The 19,790-nt window shown below is 34.4% G+C and overlaps 2 protein-coding genes across 2 annotated transcripts; both read right to left on the bottom strand.

Moving 5' to 3' along the window:
• Positions 1–19: 19 nt before the first annotated feature.
• LOC128217938 (uncharacterized) lies at positions 20–4,321 on the bottom strand. Its single transcript, XM_052925404.1, has 7 exons — positions 4,138–4,321; positions 3,475–3,579; positions 2,635–2,768; positions 2,161–2,329; positions 1,720–1,916; positions 947–1,006; positions 20–347 (listed from the first exon to the last, which is right to left on the bottom strand). Exons 2-7 carry the CDS (start codon positions 3,497–3,499, stop codon positions 156–158), a joined length of 777 nt encoding a protein of 258 aa, XP_052781364.1. The 5' UTR covers positions 3,500–3,579; positions 4,138–4,321; the 3' UTR covers positions 20–155.
• A 1,283-nt stretch (positions 4,322–5,604) lies between these two features.
• LOC128217823 (uncharacterized) lies at positions 5,605–13,036 on the bottom strand. The gene is made up of 2 exons (XM_052925226.1): positions 12,766–13,036; positions 5,605–9,186 (listed from the first exon to the last, which is right to left on the bottom strand). Exon 2 carries the CDS (start codon positions 9,037–9,039, stop codon positions 7,342–7,344), a length of 1,698 nt encoding a protein of 565 aa, XP_052781186.1. The 5' UTR covers positions 9,040–9,186; positions 12,766–13,036; the 3' UTR covers positions 5,605–7,341.
• Between the last annotated feature and the right edge of the window lie 6,754 nt (positions 13,037–19,790).

Raw genomic sequence — 19,790 nt, 5'->3', positions numbered from 1 at the left:
TAAGAAAAAAACACTAAAATAAACCAAATATATGACTTTATTCGAGATTGTAAATTCAAGAAAATACATTATAGAAAACAATGTTGCTGCATTGTAATTCGTCATATTTACTTGTAGTCGATAACCTCATTACTGTCGTCCTCCGGATTTCTAAACTATGTGAAGTTGTCATCTCGCAGATGAGTGTTTTTTCTATGCTTTTTTTCTCGGCATATATGAGTTATAGCGTGTCGCTGTTCTCTTCTTTTTTCTTGGTGGTACACGATTTTGCTGGAAATGATCCGATCTGGTTCAATGAGCCCACATGACGGTAAATAACCTTGCACCAAAGGGCATTCAGGAATCACCTAAAAATGAAAAGGAAGTGATAGCCTGCTCAATTTTGAAAAAAAAAATGTTTCAGGATTGCCTTAATGGTATTTAAGGAGTCACTTGTGCTGTTTTTAAATTGGTGAGGATAAACAAAATTATTAAATTGTCAAATTTATACTAGACATTGATATGAACGACATCTTGCAGTAGAACAGTTCCAAACTGTATGTTGTATATCGACTTAAATGCTTTTCCTACGTTTGAACAACATCGAATGCCTCCAAGAATCCTTGGAAGCTCACGTTCATCAGCAGTATCGTAAGTAAGAAACTTATAAACACTAGAGAGGCTGAGAAAACCCACGTGTACGTTTACGCATACGTGTGATCTACGTTTTGTGAGCTACGTCTTTCATGTATATCTACGTTGTACGAGTTTAAAATAGACTGGTACCCTAATATTTTGGAAAAAGAGAGAATGAAGGTACTATTCCAGTTTAAAATGGCATAACAAAAACACGAGGAAAGTAATTCGTATCTGTGAGTTAACAAGTCAAGTTTATAGGGTAAATTTCGCAAACGAGTTTCTTAACTCACCTCACAACCTTTCTTAATGCTACCTATAATCAACTTACCAAAATGTTATATCCGACATCTTGTTGAGGTCTTTCATCAAACTGTTGTGTAATATTTGTCTGTAAGTTTAATAAAAAATGGTTAATGAGAAGGCTGTATAGAATTTGTATTTTTAAGTAAACACATGCATCTTTAGGTTGCAATTCGTCATTCGTAATTTTGGCTTTGATGCCTGTACCAAGATTATGCTGCTGAAATGAGAGTAGTCGGGTAGAATAGGTGTCCTCCTTTCACCCTATGAGTGATGGGCTCGAGTCCAACCAGGGCAACGTTCTCCTGGCTTCTCATAAAGGAGACCAATACTGCAGCCAATTGTATAAAACTTGGTTAAGTTGTCCACAGGTTTTTAGTGATTTGTTTGGATAAGATTAATTTATGGATACATATTGACCAATCAATGAACATTTTGGCAAACTTGAACCAAGCCAAAGTCTTCGCTAGTTTTATACAATTTACTGCGGGTTTCTATCCAGGAAACGGACTTGATTCATACCATATCTTCACAATCGAGTTTCAAATAATAAGTATAAACTACGATTTGCTGCTGGGCTTGTCCCTTTACGAGTAGGTTATAGCACACATGTACACCGTGCATTGGGTTGCTTATAACAAAGAGGAAGAACGGCCATAATTCATAGAAACAGTTTAAAACATATAACCAACAATACATTATCCTTTGCGCTAAAACAGAAAGAGCAAACAATACTGTTCCATTCGACGGACCACACTTAATATCCATTTTAAGAATATACCTATACGTCATTCTACATACCTGCCCGCGTTCTGGACTAACCAGAAATGTTTCTTCGCTGTATTTCATACTTCTGACAAGTTTTAATGTCATCTTTGGAAGAGTACCGTCAACAGCACTGATAGTTGCTCTCATATTTGAATGTAGAGGCGTTGCTGATATTGATAATTTGGTTTTGCAAACACATTTCTCATGGGCTGCTATTCTACTATTATAATCTGAAAAATAGAAAAGGAAATTATTTATGCTCACACTTTTATCTTGGTATACTAGCCAATCTCTTGGGTTAGAGGCAAACACCTATACCAACAGGCCAGTTTGAAGAAATGGGAATTTATATTGTAATTATTATTACTGTAAGTATGTTTGTATTTATCTTCTTTGTTTGGTCATAAAGAACTTATACCAGAAGGTATAAAAATCAGTCTGGTAATAACTTTTCTAGCACCAAACGTTTTTTACCCATGGATACACGTGCCGATGCAGGTTTCCTGACTTCACTATATTTGCTGACTGAAGCAGTCAGGTCGTGGCCTTCGAGCCGTGTGTCTAGACCCAATGCCCACAGTTTGGCGTCTACTTTTATTGTAGCTTGGTTCACATTAAGGCAGGTGTACGATACAAAATCGTCCTAGAAAGAAAGTAGATCCACTTAATTGTTATTGATATCATAATATGGACATCCACGTAACCACAAATCTATCAACATTCGTACATAGAACATATATCACCCCGTATCCAAAACATATGTTACGTATTTCACAGTAACTTTTTCTCTCAGCTAAACCCTTCAAACTCCACTCCAATGATTGCCGTTTATTAAAACAAACTGCTTATTGATGCACCTCATATGCCCTCACAAGCAAACAATTTCAATGACAATCATAAGGCAAAAACTGTAGAAAACTAAACGTTATACAGAATTTGACTACACACCTTTCTGAACTGATGACCAGAGTGATGTGTGATGTTGATGTTGATCAATACATGTTCACGTTTTACTTCAAATTTTTCATCAACCTTTTCCAAATAAAGTATTTCCAGCATTACATATTTTAGAAATTTAGTACCTGAAAACAAAACAAAACAGAAAAATACTCATTTTTGTCATAAATATTTTCAAGATATTCATATATTTAAATATTCTCCCAAAATGAAAATTCATTGATAAAAGCCACTTACTAAATAAGTCACATAAGTTTACATTTTCATTAAACAGATTAAATATTTGTTGCGTTCAATTTAATTTGACAAACGAGCAAGCCTTACAACACTATTTAAGTCCTGTTTTTTACTTAAGTGCAAACGGCATGGCGTCTGTTTTTATTAATTATTCATAAGATAATGCACATAAGTAATAATTGTGCGCTTTGGCGCCCAAGATTTAAGTGCATTTAACAATATGTTTAGGTTTTACATAAGATGTATAACTGATATTAACTTTTGAAGGTTTTATCGTATTTAAATTGTATGTCACTTAAATCATTTCGTTCTTGTATAAGGGGATTTTCACCAATGCTCAACACAGAACGTATACAGAACATATCCTAGGATGAAAACACTTGGCTGTTACCTCTCTTATGATATGCTGTGCTTAATTGGGTTTTAAGATGTACTCGGCACTTAAGAAACTGGTACGCAATGAGCAGAAGCGTAAAAATGGCATTATTCGGTACGCAGACTCTTAAAACCATGTGTTGATTTTACGATGGTAGCAAATAAAGGTCTAAACAGGTCGGTACGTAAAGGGGGGGGGGGGATCAAAAAGCTTCTTACTTGGCATCCACCACTGTATTGTCATGTCTGAGGGATTTATTTGAATTCTGCTTGGTGCCTCTGGAAGATCGTTCGCTGAATCATTATGCTTGAAATTTAGTACCACTGCAATGCAAAAAAATATGTGTCAAACCCTTAACATAACCATTCACATTATTTTTGTGAAGACTGATTTGTAGGGATTTAAAATGTTTTATTTAAGTGTTTTCATGCGAATAATTATTTTAAACTGTTACAAATAAAAACATTACTTTAAAACAGAAGCTTGTACTTCCATCTACTGGAAGTATTTTTACAGCCGGAAGCTTTATTATTAGCAAAATAACTTAGTTATAGTATAAACACAATAGCAAAGCGTTTCTTATTACGTAAAATATTGATATCTGATAAATATAGTTATAAAAGATTTTAAACTGAAACATATTTGAATATTTGTGCATCCGCTTTTGTTGTGTTGCGTTTCTGTAAGAAAAAAAATAATTCATAAAAACATTTACATACTATGTTTTCATTTATATAATTATATTTAAAATGCAGATGTTTTAATATGTATTTGAATTTAAAGTGTTAAAGCAGTCAAAATATATGTGCCTTTTTGTATTGGACATACACTGTTTATTTCAAAGTTTTAAAATCACTCTAAGAACGCATTAAATAACTTACAATTTCGTGCAAGCAATTATCTTTCTTCTCGTAAATCGTTTGGGTCGTAAAATCCCTGTACGGCACAGCAGCATCCAACACAGAGCTTAAGAAAGGTGCAAATATAAAAATTATGGTGTCCAGTTTTAAAATAACCATCTTGTTGAATGGTGTTTTGTAAATGTTGAGCATAGTTGGGATGAATACTGAGGCTAATTACTTCCGAAAGGAAATTTTTGTTGATAATGTTTTCATTTGCAGTAAATACTGGAAATTATTAAAGAGGAATATATTTCCTTATATCCATAAAAATTCCCTCGTTTTGAAAAGTATGCACGGAAATAATCAATGACATTTAATGTTAAATAAGGAATTAAATGCCATACTAGTAAACATCATAATAAATCGGACTCTATATAGGGCGTTTTTATATCAATCTAGTTTCAGTTTTGGTTTCAAGGGTTTTGCCGGTTTGGAAACCTGTCTCGAAAGCTTTGCTTGAGGTAACAACCAATGGTTTTGTGTACTGTTCCAACAACATGGTGGAATATTTGCATGTAGCTATTCTTTCTGAATTTCTTCAAAACAATGATACCGCAGATGATCGTTTGCGTTTTTTTTATTAATCGGTATTTTCACACACGTGTTGGTTCACTGTCCGTTATGTTGTTTTTCAAAGTAAACTACTTTACGGATGGAACGAACCGACAAAACTGCCTCCGGAGGAGATTTCGATAAATTGAAAAAAAAACAGTTCCGGTTTTCGTAAAACTTATGCTAAAACTGGTAATTTTTATTACCAATAAAAACGCTCAAATTATAGACGGATACGAATGATAAACATAAAATTATAGGTGAACATTCCATTAACCATGGTAGCGCATACCTGAAGCAGTAAAAATGTATCATATGATACTTGAAAATAAACTTTAAATAAGAAAAACAATTTTAATATGTAAATGCTTGAAACTTGGACTACTGTTAGAAGAAATTCTTCCTAAATAACTGGTTCATTTGGAGCATTAAAAATGGGAAAAAAGACTAGAATAAGTGAGATTTTTATATTTGATTGCGACTTTATTTTCTCAGTTGTTTAGAGACAAATATACAAAATAAGTGAATATACATTTAAAAAGTAAGGCCACACCAAATTAATGTTTAGTTCCTCGGATTTTTGCAATTAAATTGTGTCAAAATATGATTCAGTACAATTGATGAGCTGGATTCGAAGCCAGTGAAATATTCATAGTAACATTTCTCATTTTGACGCCAATTTGTATAGCGTCTAAACAGGCAAAAAGGGCTGAGTCTAATTTTGAACCGGACATTTTGGGTCATGAATTATATCTTGATGTACTTTTTATAAAGATATTAATTGTAAGTAACACAGGTGTCCGGTGCATAGTTTTGACTTTTGACCCCCACCCCATCCCCCGTCTACTATAACCCCCCCCCCCCCCCACTACAACCTACCTTAAGCAATCTTGACAAAAATGACTATTTTCGAGTTATGGACCCCTGGATTGGGTGTGTAAGCTTATTTATACTCGCACTCGGGCCTTGCCCATTCGGCGAGTGCTCCGTTAAGATTGTTAGTCATTTTAGGTTTTTGGAGCAATGTGCACAGACAGAATGTAACCCTGGTTAGAGCTACCCTGGTTCTTTAACGTGCACCAGTGTATAGCACTGTCACACGGGACCCCCATTTACCGTCCCTCCCGGAAGACAATTAGGTTTTTTTAGTGATGCGACGGGGGATCGAACCTGCGATCCCTGGATTGATAGTCAAGTGTGTTACCTCAAGACCACGGATCCATCCCCTCTATCAGAATAACCTTTAATATATACCGTCGCTCAATTCAATCGACGTTGCCCAGGTGCTTGATTCGAGCAGATCCGAATGAGTAAGCAAGCCCCTGGGCTACGTTGATTAAATATAGATTGAAAGAAAAAACAACACAATGATGTCATTCTTTCTTTTTCGACAAACAAAGTACAGACACATTATATAGCTATAAGTAGGTTTATTAGTTTGTCATACCTTCAAAATTGTCGGTGAATTACATTGGCACATATTCAGGGGGGAGGACGTAATTTCGTTTCTGGCAAACATTAAGTGACAAAAATGTTTCATAGCAAACAAAACGGCGTATTTGGATTGATAAATACCGATTCTGGGACTATTTTTTTGCTTGATAAGTTGACTTTTTTATGATTTTGAAAAAAGGAATGCGTCCAGTGTGTGGGGAAACATGTTCTTCAGTCGACATCTTAGATTGGTATCATAACTTTAAAGAAAGTTATTGAACATATTGCAGTGTGTGTATACCACTTGATAAATAGCGTCATATATGCTACGTCGGAAGGCAACATTTTGCTTAAAATGAAGATTTAAATCAAAGATAACTTTTCTTTTACTACACCATTTTAAATAAAACAAAGGGCAGTCTATGCCGCTTAAAGAGCCCCACCTTCGTTTTATTGCCGAAGTTTGATATGGTTATTAGTTTCATCAAACACTTCGACAAACCTGTTTCAAAATAATGTTTTGACAGTGCTCCGTCAGACGGCTGTATTGTGAAAAGGTTTGTCGAAGTGTTTTAAGAAACTAAACTCTCAATCAAACTCTGGTAAAGGACCGAAAGCGGGGCTCCGTAAGCGGCGTAGACTAAGTTTCATTTAGAATGGTGAAGAAATAGTGAAGTTATCTGTGTTTAAAGTCTCCATTCGAAGCAAAATATCGCCTTCCGATGTAGCATTTATGACGCAATTTATCACGTGGTATACACACACTCGATTGTGGCTCGGGAGGCAATGTTTACAAATAAATGTGTTGAATTTATCCTCATTTTTTCGTATTTTCTCGGCAAATACGGTATATCTCTGCATGTTGTAACCGTGCTTTTATGTATATATTCCTGTCTTCCAAACTTCATGGTTATTACTCGACTGTACACATTTCCTGGGCGATTTTTTGTACCTTACCCCCCCCCCCCCCCATTTTGTTTAGTGCAAGCACATTCATTTTGGTGACTATGCAAACAACCTTCTGCATCATTTCAGTAATTCCAACTGTTCATAATGTGCTGTATTTTAACATATATAAATTATATAAAATTTCTCATAACCAATAAGTCTTATAGCAAGTAAGCAAACTACGTCAAGTGTTTACTTGCCGCTCAAAAGTGTTACTATTTGTCATCTGTGCGGATTTTGAACCACTGCTTACAACCTCGAGTTCAAAGTTATGTATTTCTTAAAAAGTCCTATGAACTTCATCGCTGTTGCACTGCTCGTATAGCTTTCACAGAAACTTGCGCTTCCGCAAAGTGTTCCGTTCAACATGAAGTCTGATACTAAGAATAATGGCATATCGTCAATAAGTACTGTCGAATGACCATGTAGTCCAACCATGCGCATGCGCGATTTGACGTCATCGTTAAGAACCCTATCGCACACACCCATGTTTGAAATGCATAGAACGTACGGCGACTTGCCTTGTCTTTCCTGCTGTAGAGGTTTTGATTTATATTTTTCAGCTTCTTGTTTTATCCATTCAAATGTATCTCTTGAAAACACATTGGTGGTCAGGAAGCTGTCAAACAGTTTTGAAATTTCCCAAAACTCCGATGACAAGACGGGTCCTCCTTTGCGTTGGATTTGAGCAACGAACGGAATGGGGATAGCAGCTGTACCCGGATAATGAGGTATCTCGTTTCCCATAAGAGAGAAATCACAGAATCGACGGAAATCCATCATATATTCTAACGGGACTTCTATTGTTCTGATATCATCATAGACGAGTTCTAGCAGTGCAAATAACCACGCCGTTACTAGAACACCTTTTGGTCGGCACTGGTGTTGTTTGCACCTTTGAACAAACTGTTTCGAATCTTCTATTGAAAGTTTGAATGAAAGACACCCGTTTCTTGGTTCAGAGTTCGACAGAAAATTAATCTCGTCTAAAAATTTCAAATCATAGTCTTTCAGCAATTGATCCTGATTTGAATCATGGCAAAGTTTTACTGAAAACCTAGTTGAACAGTGTGGGTCGTTGTGATTGGATATTTCACATGAAGTCCCATTTTCACTTGGAAACGTCATCATGTTTTCAGCTGGTGGGAGGACTGGAAGCTCTTTCACTCGATAAAGTTTATGCCCCATAGCAACTGCGTCTATGAAATGCATGTACTCTTGAAACATCCAAAGGAAGTATCCTCCGTCCATAATAGAATGATGAACAACAAAGACAAAAGTCGATTGGTAACCGAAACAGCCAAGTGGATGCAGATGAATGTTCAAATCTTGTATCTCATCCTTGTAAGAAGTTGGCCCTGCATCCAACATTCTACACCTAAACAGCGTATTGTCCGAGCCTTGTAACGGACGAGAAGCTTGCTCTAACAGAACATCCAACCAATCCGTTCGAGAAGAGACGTCAAAATCTAAATGCGACGGATGGTTTTCAACAAGTACTTGTTCACCATTTCTGCTTCCTGTCTTTGTTTTGATGGATGTTCGCAGAATGGAATGGCGTCTAAGAAGAAGCAAAAAAGCCTCCAGTGCAATCTCTTTGGTCACTTGATACTTTGATTCTATCCTTGTCATTAGGCAGACTGCTTCTGCACCATGTGTTGTATTAAGGTTGTACATAAGTTCAATGCCTCCTAATTCACGTATAACAGTGGCAGCGGATGACGGACACGACTCTCCAATAGGCGCTGCGCTTTGGTCAAAAAAGGAAGAGTTGACATTCCTGAAGCCGTACTCTGCTTTGCGAACCTCTTCGTAGTCAGATGAGAATATTCCATCGGCTTGCTGGCTTATACTTTTCGGGGTGTATTTTTTTATTTGCACATAATTGGCGGCGTTGTTAGATCCAAAAGCAAGCTGTGCCGATGTGATATCTAGTTGCTTCGGCATATTGGAGGGGGCCAAGGGGGACTCCTAATGTAGTGAAATGCACATTTAGTGAAAGGCCGGCGCTGGATGCTGGTGGCGAATGTCTCGCATCGCTGTTATTCAGATCGAAGGAAGTCCACTACTAGTCATAGTTAACTGCTTGCAACCCTGAAATGAACAACAATGATATATACATAAACGCATGCAAAACGCTTGTGATTATCTAAAAGGCAGAAAGCAATGAAATGAACTTGCATATCATCCATACACAAGCAAGCCTGAAGACACAGGTTCATTATTCACGGTACACTTGTATTGTAACCAGTTGATATTGATACAAATTAGCTATGCAGTTCATCATTCTTATACTATAAAATACGGATCATAGCCCAGGCTTACCAAAATTGAAAATGAAATCTTAACATTTCAAAGGTATCCAAAAGAACAGTGTATACTATTCAGCCCAAAGTCTGCAAGTTCAAATGTATTTTCAAACAGGTTCATATAATTTATTTTCATTGCAAAATATTCTCTGGTAACAATTCATCTACATTAACAAGAAAATGGAAATCTTCAGGCTTGATGTTTCATGTGTCGCTACCAGACTAAAAGACCTAACAGAAAGAATGCTTTCCATAATAATAACAATTCTAAACATATTAATGTAAGCAATGTATCATACTAGCACCACATACTTCATCATCTCCTTTTACACATTTACTGCAGAAGGCATACGCATGCTTCACATGGTTTCTAAGATGCATGGTGCATGTTAGTAATATAAAAATTGCACAAATATATGTAACATTATGATAACAAAATCAGTATGCACGATAAACACATCAATATCTGAACTCCATTTAATTGTGCGTGTTTTTTCAACAATTATACAAATTCAAGTTTATTTTTGACGAATTAAGGTAATGCAATTTTATTTTGGCAAAAAATAATTTGCTAGTTCATGGCAGTTTGTGACACATTAAATAAGGCATAAAATACATTCGGTTTGGGTTACCCGACCTACCTATAAAATAGTCGCCGACCTAATCGTTTTTATAGTCAGTTGTTAAAAAATAAATTAATAAATAAAATAAGTGTGTATTCAATATACAGAAGATTAATTAAACACAATATTATCAATGGTGGCAATGACGTTCTTACATAAAGTCAAATAATAAAAAACTCGCATGTTTTTGAAAAGGATATAGCCCTTACCAAACCATTTCTTTTTGGCCTCAGGTTAACACTAAATGTTCAATTAAAGCCAGCGATAGAGATAATGTACCGATACAGTATTTTTGAACTAGTTTGAATACTGGAAAGATGCGTTCGTTTCGCTTAACGAAGCATAAAAATGAAGATAAAAAGAAAATAAATATCGATAAGATGGTAGTGTTTGACACTTGAACTGGTTACCGACCGTGTACTCACAACTTCATCTCCATTAATATCAGCAGAAGCTAACGCATTTGCATTAACCATATAAGCGGTAATTAAATTTTATGTTACTACTGACACATGATGCATGATGGTAATGTGCTTTTTTCTGAATCACATAAAGCAAAAGGTTCTATATAAATATGATATACAATAAAAAAAAATTACTGTGAGTTGTATAATCTTGTATGCTAAGACTTAATATTTATATATTTAAAAGCAGAAAGGGGAAGTTGATTTTTGTTATATTTAACAACGTGATTAACGACATCTCAAACGTGAAATAGCTCATATATTTAAAATTTTGAACGTATACAAGTACAAATCGTCTGTCGTGTTAGAAATGCTGCATATGACATGTGTATCTGACCCCCAGAGTAGTAGTAAAATTGAATGGTTATAACGATAACATTAACAACATTGTTGACTTTCACAAACTTCTGAACAATCGGCCAATTGTTGCATCTTTAATGCCATAGTGACAGTGTGGCTGTCAAGAGTGTCAATAAGGGGTTGCGTTAGTTGTCGGGTCGCTGAGGAGGGTTTGTTTTTCCCAAAAAGAACTGAACAATTAAGATGTAGCTTGTACTTAACAATAATTGATAAACACACCTAGTTTTATATACAATACAGTATAATTATAGGCACTGTATTGTTTGTGGAGTTTTGTGCTGTTGTTCCATGTTTCTTGTTTGTTATGCTTTGTTTTGTGTTCTTTGTCTTTCGCGTTTACCATGTGTCATTAAACAGGGTTTATGTTTAAAATTTTAGGTACTGGGCTTGTTTCTGTAGTTTTTTTTTATATAAATGATGTTATAATTAAGTCCTTTTAGTTTGAGAGCAGACACGTATATGACAACACAAAGTACAACAGTTGTTACATGTATTCAACTAATTTGCGAAAATTAGCATACAACTCTCTTTTGAAAATGCATGTGTTTTATAAAATGTTATATTACAAATCATAAAATGTTACAATTGTTTGTTTTATACCTGAATTATGAACTTAATAAAAATATTTTCAAACGAAATTATATATGTGCAATTCAATTCATATCTTAAGAAAAATAATTGAAGAGCATGATTTACACATAGTTCAAACCACTTATTATATGAATATTAATTTCAAATATGTTATTCGACATTTTTACAATGAATTAAAAAAAGAAACTATTTAAACTCGTATACCCAAGAGAACTTTGCTAAGATATAATGAATAAGAGCAATTTATTTATTTAAATTTTTTTTTTATTGACAACATACCTGACTTATAAAAAAGAATTGTTTTGTTTAATATTCCAATACCTTTCATTTGAAAGCAAGCACGTATATGTTGTTTTGAACTTAAGCTTCATCTTTAATAGTGAATTTTAAACAATACGATACAAATGTCTGCTGAGACTTTACACGCATAATTAAATAATTATCGTTTCACTACAAACAATTTAACATTGAAGCTGGCTTAGTCCAAGTAATGTAATAGAAGTAAAAGCATTCAGTCTAAGGTGATCAGTTAAGAATCTCAAAACATTAATATATATAAGATTTATACTAACAAAAATATACTTAAGTTTAATATCGTTAAAAAATGTGGCCGGTACATGAAAAATAAATACCAACTTCTTTAGGGTTTAATTAAGTTGTCATGATGTACGTATAGACAATCAAATTTTGAAAAGGAAATTCAAGTCATGATAGGTTTTCTTAAAATATCTTTACATATTGAATTCCCAATTATAGTATGCAAATGTTACAAAAATATAGTTTATAAAATGTAGTTTAAAATTGCCATTTTAAAATGTGGAAATAGCAAACAATTCATAGAATGCAGGCGCGTAGCCGACTGTACGCAAATACGCAGATGCGTAATGAACTTTTGAAAGGTCGAAGTTTTAGTCATACCAAAACCCCCAAATTTGAAATAATAACCGAAGGGACGAGGGTTGGGGGGTGAAGGGTTTAATATGCTGCCCGTCATCGATCTGCGTGTTCCCAAATTGTCCATAGCTACGCGCCTGGAATGCTTTCTTATTATTTATATATACAAATGAATGACGTATCTGATGGACAAAACAAATAGCGTGAACAATTTACGCAACTTAAAAATAAACTTTGAGAATACATGGCTGAATCATGATAATGCATCATCTAGATACGATTAAAAATAACTAAGAAAACCATAACTTAATAAATGTATTAACAAAACTATTGAAAATGCACACGTTATTGATTGTTGTGTAGCAAAATACTTCGTAATTGTAATTGCTAGACTAAATAAGGTTAATCGCCCTTTAAATGAAATTAACAAACCTGCAGCTTCACTGTACTAATCCACTTTTACGTCAGAGTTGATGTTGATCTTGCACCTCCGTATGGTCAAAGAATTCCTCGAAAGCATGTTCCAATCCCCTATATAACGTCAGAGTTGATGTTGACCTTGCACCTCCGTATGGTCAAAGAATTCCTCAAATGCATGTACCATATGGACCTCCTCTGTTGACTGTCGACTCGCTCACCAGCTCTGTGACTTATTCGCTCCAGCAAATGACGGTTATTTACAATATATGTAACCTAAATAAGCTTTATACAATGGTATCGTATTGAAAGTAATGATGAAAGGGGTTGTTTATTCATGGTGGCGTCAATTATGCATGACGCTACTCCTAAAGCTTTGCATGAAGTCTTTCAGGTACACATAAATACCAATGTCGTATATCAAATAACACCCACGAAAACATTAAATACAATATTTACTCCTTAAGCCACACAATCTATTTTTGCGGAATAATTTTTTTATGTAATTAAATCAGAAAAAAAACATGTGCACCGCATCGTTCCTTTCTATAAAGTTTATTTAAGCGAAAAGTTGTATCATAAAAGAAGCGGATGGTGATGTAAACACAAATTTAATTTATCTGCTGCTTTACTCCTTGTCACCTTAAACGCTTTCATCCATGTGAAAAGTTATACTTTCACTCCTCGGTATACTCACAAAATGGGAAAGTCATTGATAGGTAAATGTCAATCCTGATCGAATGTTCAACCTGCACATGTTTAGAAGATGTTTTATTGATACGCGATGACACGCACGTTTTTGTACGTCAGACTAATCTTCTGATGTGTTTTGTACCTTTTTTCCTCTTTACAATACTTTATTGTCTCAACAATACATACATTAAAATGTTTTACCTAAGAAATCAGGCATTGTTATCATGATCATTTAAAATGTAAAACATTTATTCAACTACAAATGTATATACCGAAATTCAGTATGCTTCTAGCTATAATAAAAATGGCCTCCAAATGCATGTATACGTATATACTACGCTGAATTGTAACAGTAATTAACAGTTGTGAATGTTTTAAATGTTCTCGAAAATATGGATGATGCAGCTCAATGGGAAAGAATGAGTTTTGCAACAGATGAATGAACAAAAGGCAAAAAGATGTTGCTGCTGTCAACGAACATTGAAGACTTGCACTAAGTGGATGATTTTCCTTAGATTTAATTTCGAACGTTTTGAACAATACTTATGTGAAAAACTACAGAAACAAGCTCAACCCTGCTAAATATTTATCAGAAATACGTGGCGACAGTATCTTAAAATGTTCTCCAGGTGGTCTTGACCGTTGGATACATTTTCATAAAGAGGCGTAAAAGGAGACAACTCCCATTTCTGAGGAGAGTTTAACGTCTTGGCATTTTTATGCACTCACGCACGCACGCACACACAAACACACACACAAACAGCAAATTGTTATATATAATAGATATATAATTCATATTCATCATATTTGACATTATGCCAACTGTCATATACAGTGTGTGTATACCACGTGATAAATTGTGTCATAAATGCTACGTCGAAAGTCAAGATTTTGCTTTCAATGAAGGCTTTGAACAAAGATAATTTTACCATCTCTTCACCATTTTAAATGAAACATAGCGCAGTCTACGCCGCTTACAGTTTAATTGAGAGTTGAGTTTCTTAAAACACTTTGACAAACCCTTTTACAATACGACCGTCTAACGGAGCACTGTCAAAACATTATTTTGGAAACAGGTTTGTCGAATCATCTAATCGATGTCCGGTAATGAAACAAAGGTGGGGCTCTTTAAACGTCGTACACTGCCCTTTGTTACATTTAAAATGGTGTACGTAGTAAAAGAAAAGTTATCTTTGTTTTAAGTCTTATTTTTAAGCAAAATGTTACCTTCCGACGTGGCATATATGACATAATTTGTCACGTGGTATATACACACTGTATATATATATATATATATACTTCTGTATATATATATATACTTCTCATATATATATATATATATATATATATATATATATATATATATATATATATATATATATATATATATATATATATATATATATATATATATATATATATATATATATATATATATGAGAAGTAATGGACAGATCAACCATTTGACATTTGACTATCAATTCAGGGGTCGCAGGTTCGATCCCCCGTCGCATCACCAAAAAAATCTAATCGCCTTCCGGGAGGGACGCTAAATGGGGGTCCCGTGTGACAGTGCTATACACTGGTGCACGTTAAAGAACCAGGGTAGCTCTAACCAGTGTTACATTCTGTCTGTACACTATGCTCCAAAGACCTGAAATGACTAACAATCTTAACGGAGCACTCGCCGAATGGGCAATGCCCGAGTATAAATAAGCTTACACACCCACCCGACAGATCAACAAGTCACTCAACAATGACCAGTGTTTTTTTATGTTCAAAAATTGATGTTTTATGCATTTTTCTTAAACCGTTAGTAACGGTTTAGATCATAAAACATTAATTTTCGAACGGAAATATGAAAATCTACGATCTGACTTTTGTCAGCAATCTTATATCACTGGTTTGCAGATATTGACGCAAAAATTGGCTCTTCCCAAAACAAAAAATAAAAAAATGTTGTAAAAATGGTAGATCTGTGAGAGTGCAGCTTAAAATAAATCTCTTATGGAATTATGGATTGTACAAAGTAAGTTTTATATCTACTTTATTTCTAAAATCGTTAAAAATGCATTTTATTTATATATGATGTATTATAACATTCACAATTGTTCTACATTTGTCAAATTAAACAACAAGCACAAATTCGTTGAAAACTCTGTGATCTATCCAGATATATTAAGAATTTTTGGTAACTTTAAAAACAACATATTTACACCTCAACTTCCATTCCTTAAATGAACTGCCTTTCGGCAATTGCGTTCATCAATCGATGAACGCAACATCTTCGGATATGTTCGGATCGTTAATCATTGCATAACAATATACATGAAAGCTATTGATCTTGTTATTGTTTGAATTGTGTCTGCATGTCCCGTAAAATATAGATTAACATTTTTAAAAGTGTTAGTTTATTATATTTTAAATATAATGGTACCAGAAGTGTTTCAATTTTACGTTTTAAAGTGATTTCAAGTGGTTGATCTTTTCCCGCGATATTGTGACGTCATCTGAAAAAAATGTTTCCGGTTATAGTCGGGTCGTTCTATTTACAGAATGGGTAAAAACGGATTACTTAAAGGTTTTCTTAAATGAAATGAAGATTTTTTTTAACAATTCTTGAATGAAATAATGAACTATTGGTGTAAATATAAGGAATGAATTGCGGGGTTGATGTCATTATCGGGGATATGAACGCAATTGGGTTGGTCAAAGTACGCGTGGAGTCCTTCGGACTCCACACACATTGACCAACCCAATTGCGTTCATACCCCGATAATGACATCAACCCCGCAATTCATTCCTTAAATAAAATCATAAATACAACCGTTGGCATAATGTCATAACTTAATGTCATTAACCAAATGTAGACTAGGTTAAGCTGCTCTGATTCAAGTCAATGACGTCAAGACCTTCGCATTAGCCGTAAAGACCCAGATCAGTTGAAAGCGTCTAGATGATTGAGACTAGACTAGGTACAGAAATGTATATACACAGACATATTTTTGTTTGCATTTGGAACTCCTCGGCCATTTTTATCGCAAACAACCTCGGATGTATTTGGACGGTGTACATACTCAAAAAGTGGTACGTTTAAGTCCGCTGCAAGTAGATCACGTAGTAATTTTATTTAGCAGTTAAACTTTATGACTTAACTCTTGGGAATCTTAATTATGTTTGCAATAATACACTTCACTGGCAATCAATTTAAACTTAGATCAATAAATACAAGCTAAAACGCAACATTTAATTAATGATATAATTAAAAAAAATACGAACTATTTCAACTGATGTACCGGCATACATCCGAGGTTGTTTTCGATAAAAATGGCCGAGGAGTTCCGAATGTTTTGTTTGGTGTTTTAAAATCAAACTAGTACTTTTTCATGAACTACTCACATAAAGAATCTGACACTCGAGCGATATATAAAGCCATGTGGTAGATTAAAGGCAGTGGTGTAGCCACAGGTGTCCGTCAAATAGCTTGGGCACCAAAATATGGCCCGTCAGTCCTGTGATATTGTTTGAAAAGTAACTTTAATATGAATTCGACATGCATTCTTGATGCGGTTGACCGTTTAAACATAAAGTGAGGATTATATTTGAAATCCAACACTAGTGAGGCATTCTGAAGTCATCATTTGTCTATCTTCAACTTAGTAAGTATATAACAACTCGTTAAATTCATGAAGATAAGATTCGTGTGACAAGTTATCTAAAGATTTTATAATTAGTTAACTACTTACGATTTGCGATTTTCACTTAGTAAGTGGTAACACGAATCTTATCTAGTAAACTAGTTAGAATGTTACTTACTATGAAAAATGGAATTTGCAAGTCATAACTAGATAAACCACTTACAACTAGAAGCCAGATATGCATTTAAACAGGCATTCTTATTTAAAATCAATACATACAAATTTATATAAAACATAAATTTTGACTGATAAACCTTTTACTACTTACTAAGTAATGCATTTATGGAAAACATTTATTACTGATAACTAGATTGTAACCGTGTATTTAATTGCAGAAAACGCAAAAATGATTGGTGAATGCTAAAAGATTTACTGTGGTCTACTATAGCCTCATAAGGTAGAAATGCCGTGTTTTATGCTTATTTCTTTCAAATTAAACTCGTTATCCTTTAAGATCCATTGTGTTTGACATTTATTCATCCTTTTTCGAATATTAAAACAATATTATTAATTGTGGTAAATCTTATTTGGGAGTAAGAGTGCATCTTTAAAGATAAGTGGTAACACGAATTGTACCTAGTTAAACAGTTAGTATGTTAAGTGGAATTCGCAAAACATACCTAGTTAACCTGTTCGTGCTTAATAGCTAAAGAAAGGTTAAAGGTGGAAGTACTGTGTTCCGGGCTGCCTGTTTTAGTCTGATGTATTCAACCGAAAACGTTTCGCGAATATTAAAATCATGGAGTATCAGTCACTTGAAACAGTACTTTTAATACATGGAATACATACATAATAACAAAAGTAATGAGTTATACGCAATTGTATACGAAACTGTATCTGGAACTTTGGTTTCATAAACAATGCAATGCCGCGGATAAAGCATTTTGGCATTTTGTTAGGTAAAATCTACTCTACACTTTAAACATAATTGTGTCGCGCAAAATTCCTCTGGATCGTTTCACCTACATATTATTATTTCCCTTTATTTATTGATTTATCTCAATATTGTCCTCAACCTATGTCACTCGTGGACAAAATGTACATATCAACATAAATAATATGCATATGCAACATGCTCAAGACTCTGGATTGTATTTACCAATACAAACTGAGAATTTTTCAAACACTTTCTGTTCCCTTCGGCAATACATGATTATCTCACGAATCATAGTATGCCAAAGGCCTGCAAACGCTTTAAGCGCTTTGATTTCAATGATACATAATTATGTATTATATGCATTAACTAATGGTTAAAATATGTTAGTATGCACTTATATAACATAACATGAAATTATAAATGGATGTTTATAACGTTGAATTTTCAATGGAAACCAAACAACTGGTATTAAATAGCCTTCTAGTATGGTCATAACATGAAACTATAAATGCAAAGCGAGCAACTGGTATTGAATAGTCGGTAAGAATGTTCATAACATTGAGTGACTTTACACTAAGCACTGTTGAACTATAAAACATTAGTTTTGTTTAAACAGAAACAACCAGCTTGATTGTAAAGATACATGAACAAAACCAAATGAACACATTTGCATTAAAAGAATTTTAATAACTAAAATACTGCTTTGCATGTTTTGAATCCATAATACTATAAAATGTTGTAGTTTGCTTTATTTTCTGATACAAACATAGTTTAAGTCTGATGTATAGAGCTTCCCGTGAGACTTTTACAGCATGCATATGTTCGAAGAAATTTACAGCAAAACGATATGTTGCTGTGTAAAGCTCTTTACGGTGTAAGATTAACTTAATACTAGCCTTACCAGCACTTCATTGCTGCTGCTCTTAATAATATGAACTTATGACTTTTCCTTTCTTAAGCATACAAACTCCTTAAGAAGTAAATATTATGCAAATTATAGACAAAAATAGTGAGCTTAGCTTAATCCTGTAATAAGAGACTTAATAAGTTTCGAGATATTTGGGGCCTGGCTTCTTGAGACCGCATTTGCTGAATCCGGACATAGAGCTGAGTAGAGCCCCCCTTCCCACAGCGGAGGGAGGATGCTGGGATGGTGCACCCTCGTGATTTTTCACTGTTCTGTTTCTTCTTCTTGCTCTGTGTCCAACCGAGGAACGCCGTAGCTGCCTTATTGAACAGAAGTATGGCGTACTTTATGGCTTCCTACTTTTGTAGTTCTATGTGTCTTAAGATTGAATTGTTTTCTTTATGGCTTCAAACTGTTAAACCACGTCAGTTTGGCCCCAACAATAATCATCAGTGCCATTCTGTTAGTACCTCACAAATCCTCGAAGACGTCCTATTTGCCTTCGCTTTCACTACGGTCGGTATCGTCATGCATAACCTCACCCACTTCTTCCCCATACTGAGCTTGACACCCTTGAAAAGACTCATCGACAACTTTTTGCCATGGCTTACTATTATGAAACTAACTCTATATGGAACAGACAGATACAATTGATATACATAGCATAAGAGGTTAACGTTTGAATTACCATGGTCACCAAACCTGAGGTAGTCAAATGTTATGAAAAACACAATTTAAGTATGTAAATGCTTGAAACTTGGATTACTATTAGACGAAAATCATCTGGAAAAACTTGGGCATTGCGATTCATATGGATCATTGAAATGTGTGTTCAAAAGGACATTTGACATTTTGACATACGTTT

This window comes from Mya arenaria, chromosome 14 (genome assembly GCF_026914265.1).
Source record: "Mya arenaria isolate MELC-2E11 chromosome 14, ASM2691426v1".
In the NCBI taxonomy this organism is placed as follows: Eukaryota; Metazoa; Mollusca; class Bivalvia; order Myida; family Myidae; genus Mya; species Mya arenaria.
The sequence above is the reverse complement of the archived record's forward strand: the minus strand, read 5'-3'. Positions and strand labels throughout refer to the sequence as shown.

Bases quoted from the DNA above. Each gene is read 5' to 3' on its own strand.
- LOC128217938 (XM_052925404.1), bottom strand. From the start codon at position 3,499: ATGACAATACAGTGGTGGATGCCAA. The intron at 1,917-2,160 runs GTAAAAAACGTT...TCTATTTTTCAG, and splicing joins ATCGGCACGTGTATCCATGG to ATTATAATAGTAGAATAGCA. The intron at 348-946 runs GTAAGTTGATTA...TTTCATTTTTAG, and splicing joins ATGTCGGATATAACATTTTG to GTGATTCCTGAATGCCCTTT.
- LOC128217823 (XM_052925226.1), bottom strand. From the start codon at position 9,039: ATGCCGAAGCAACTAGATATCACATCGGCACAGCTTGCTTTTGGATCT.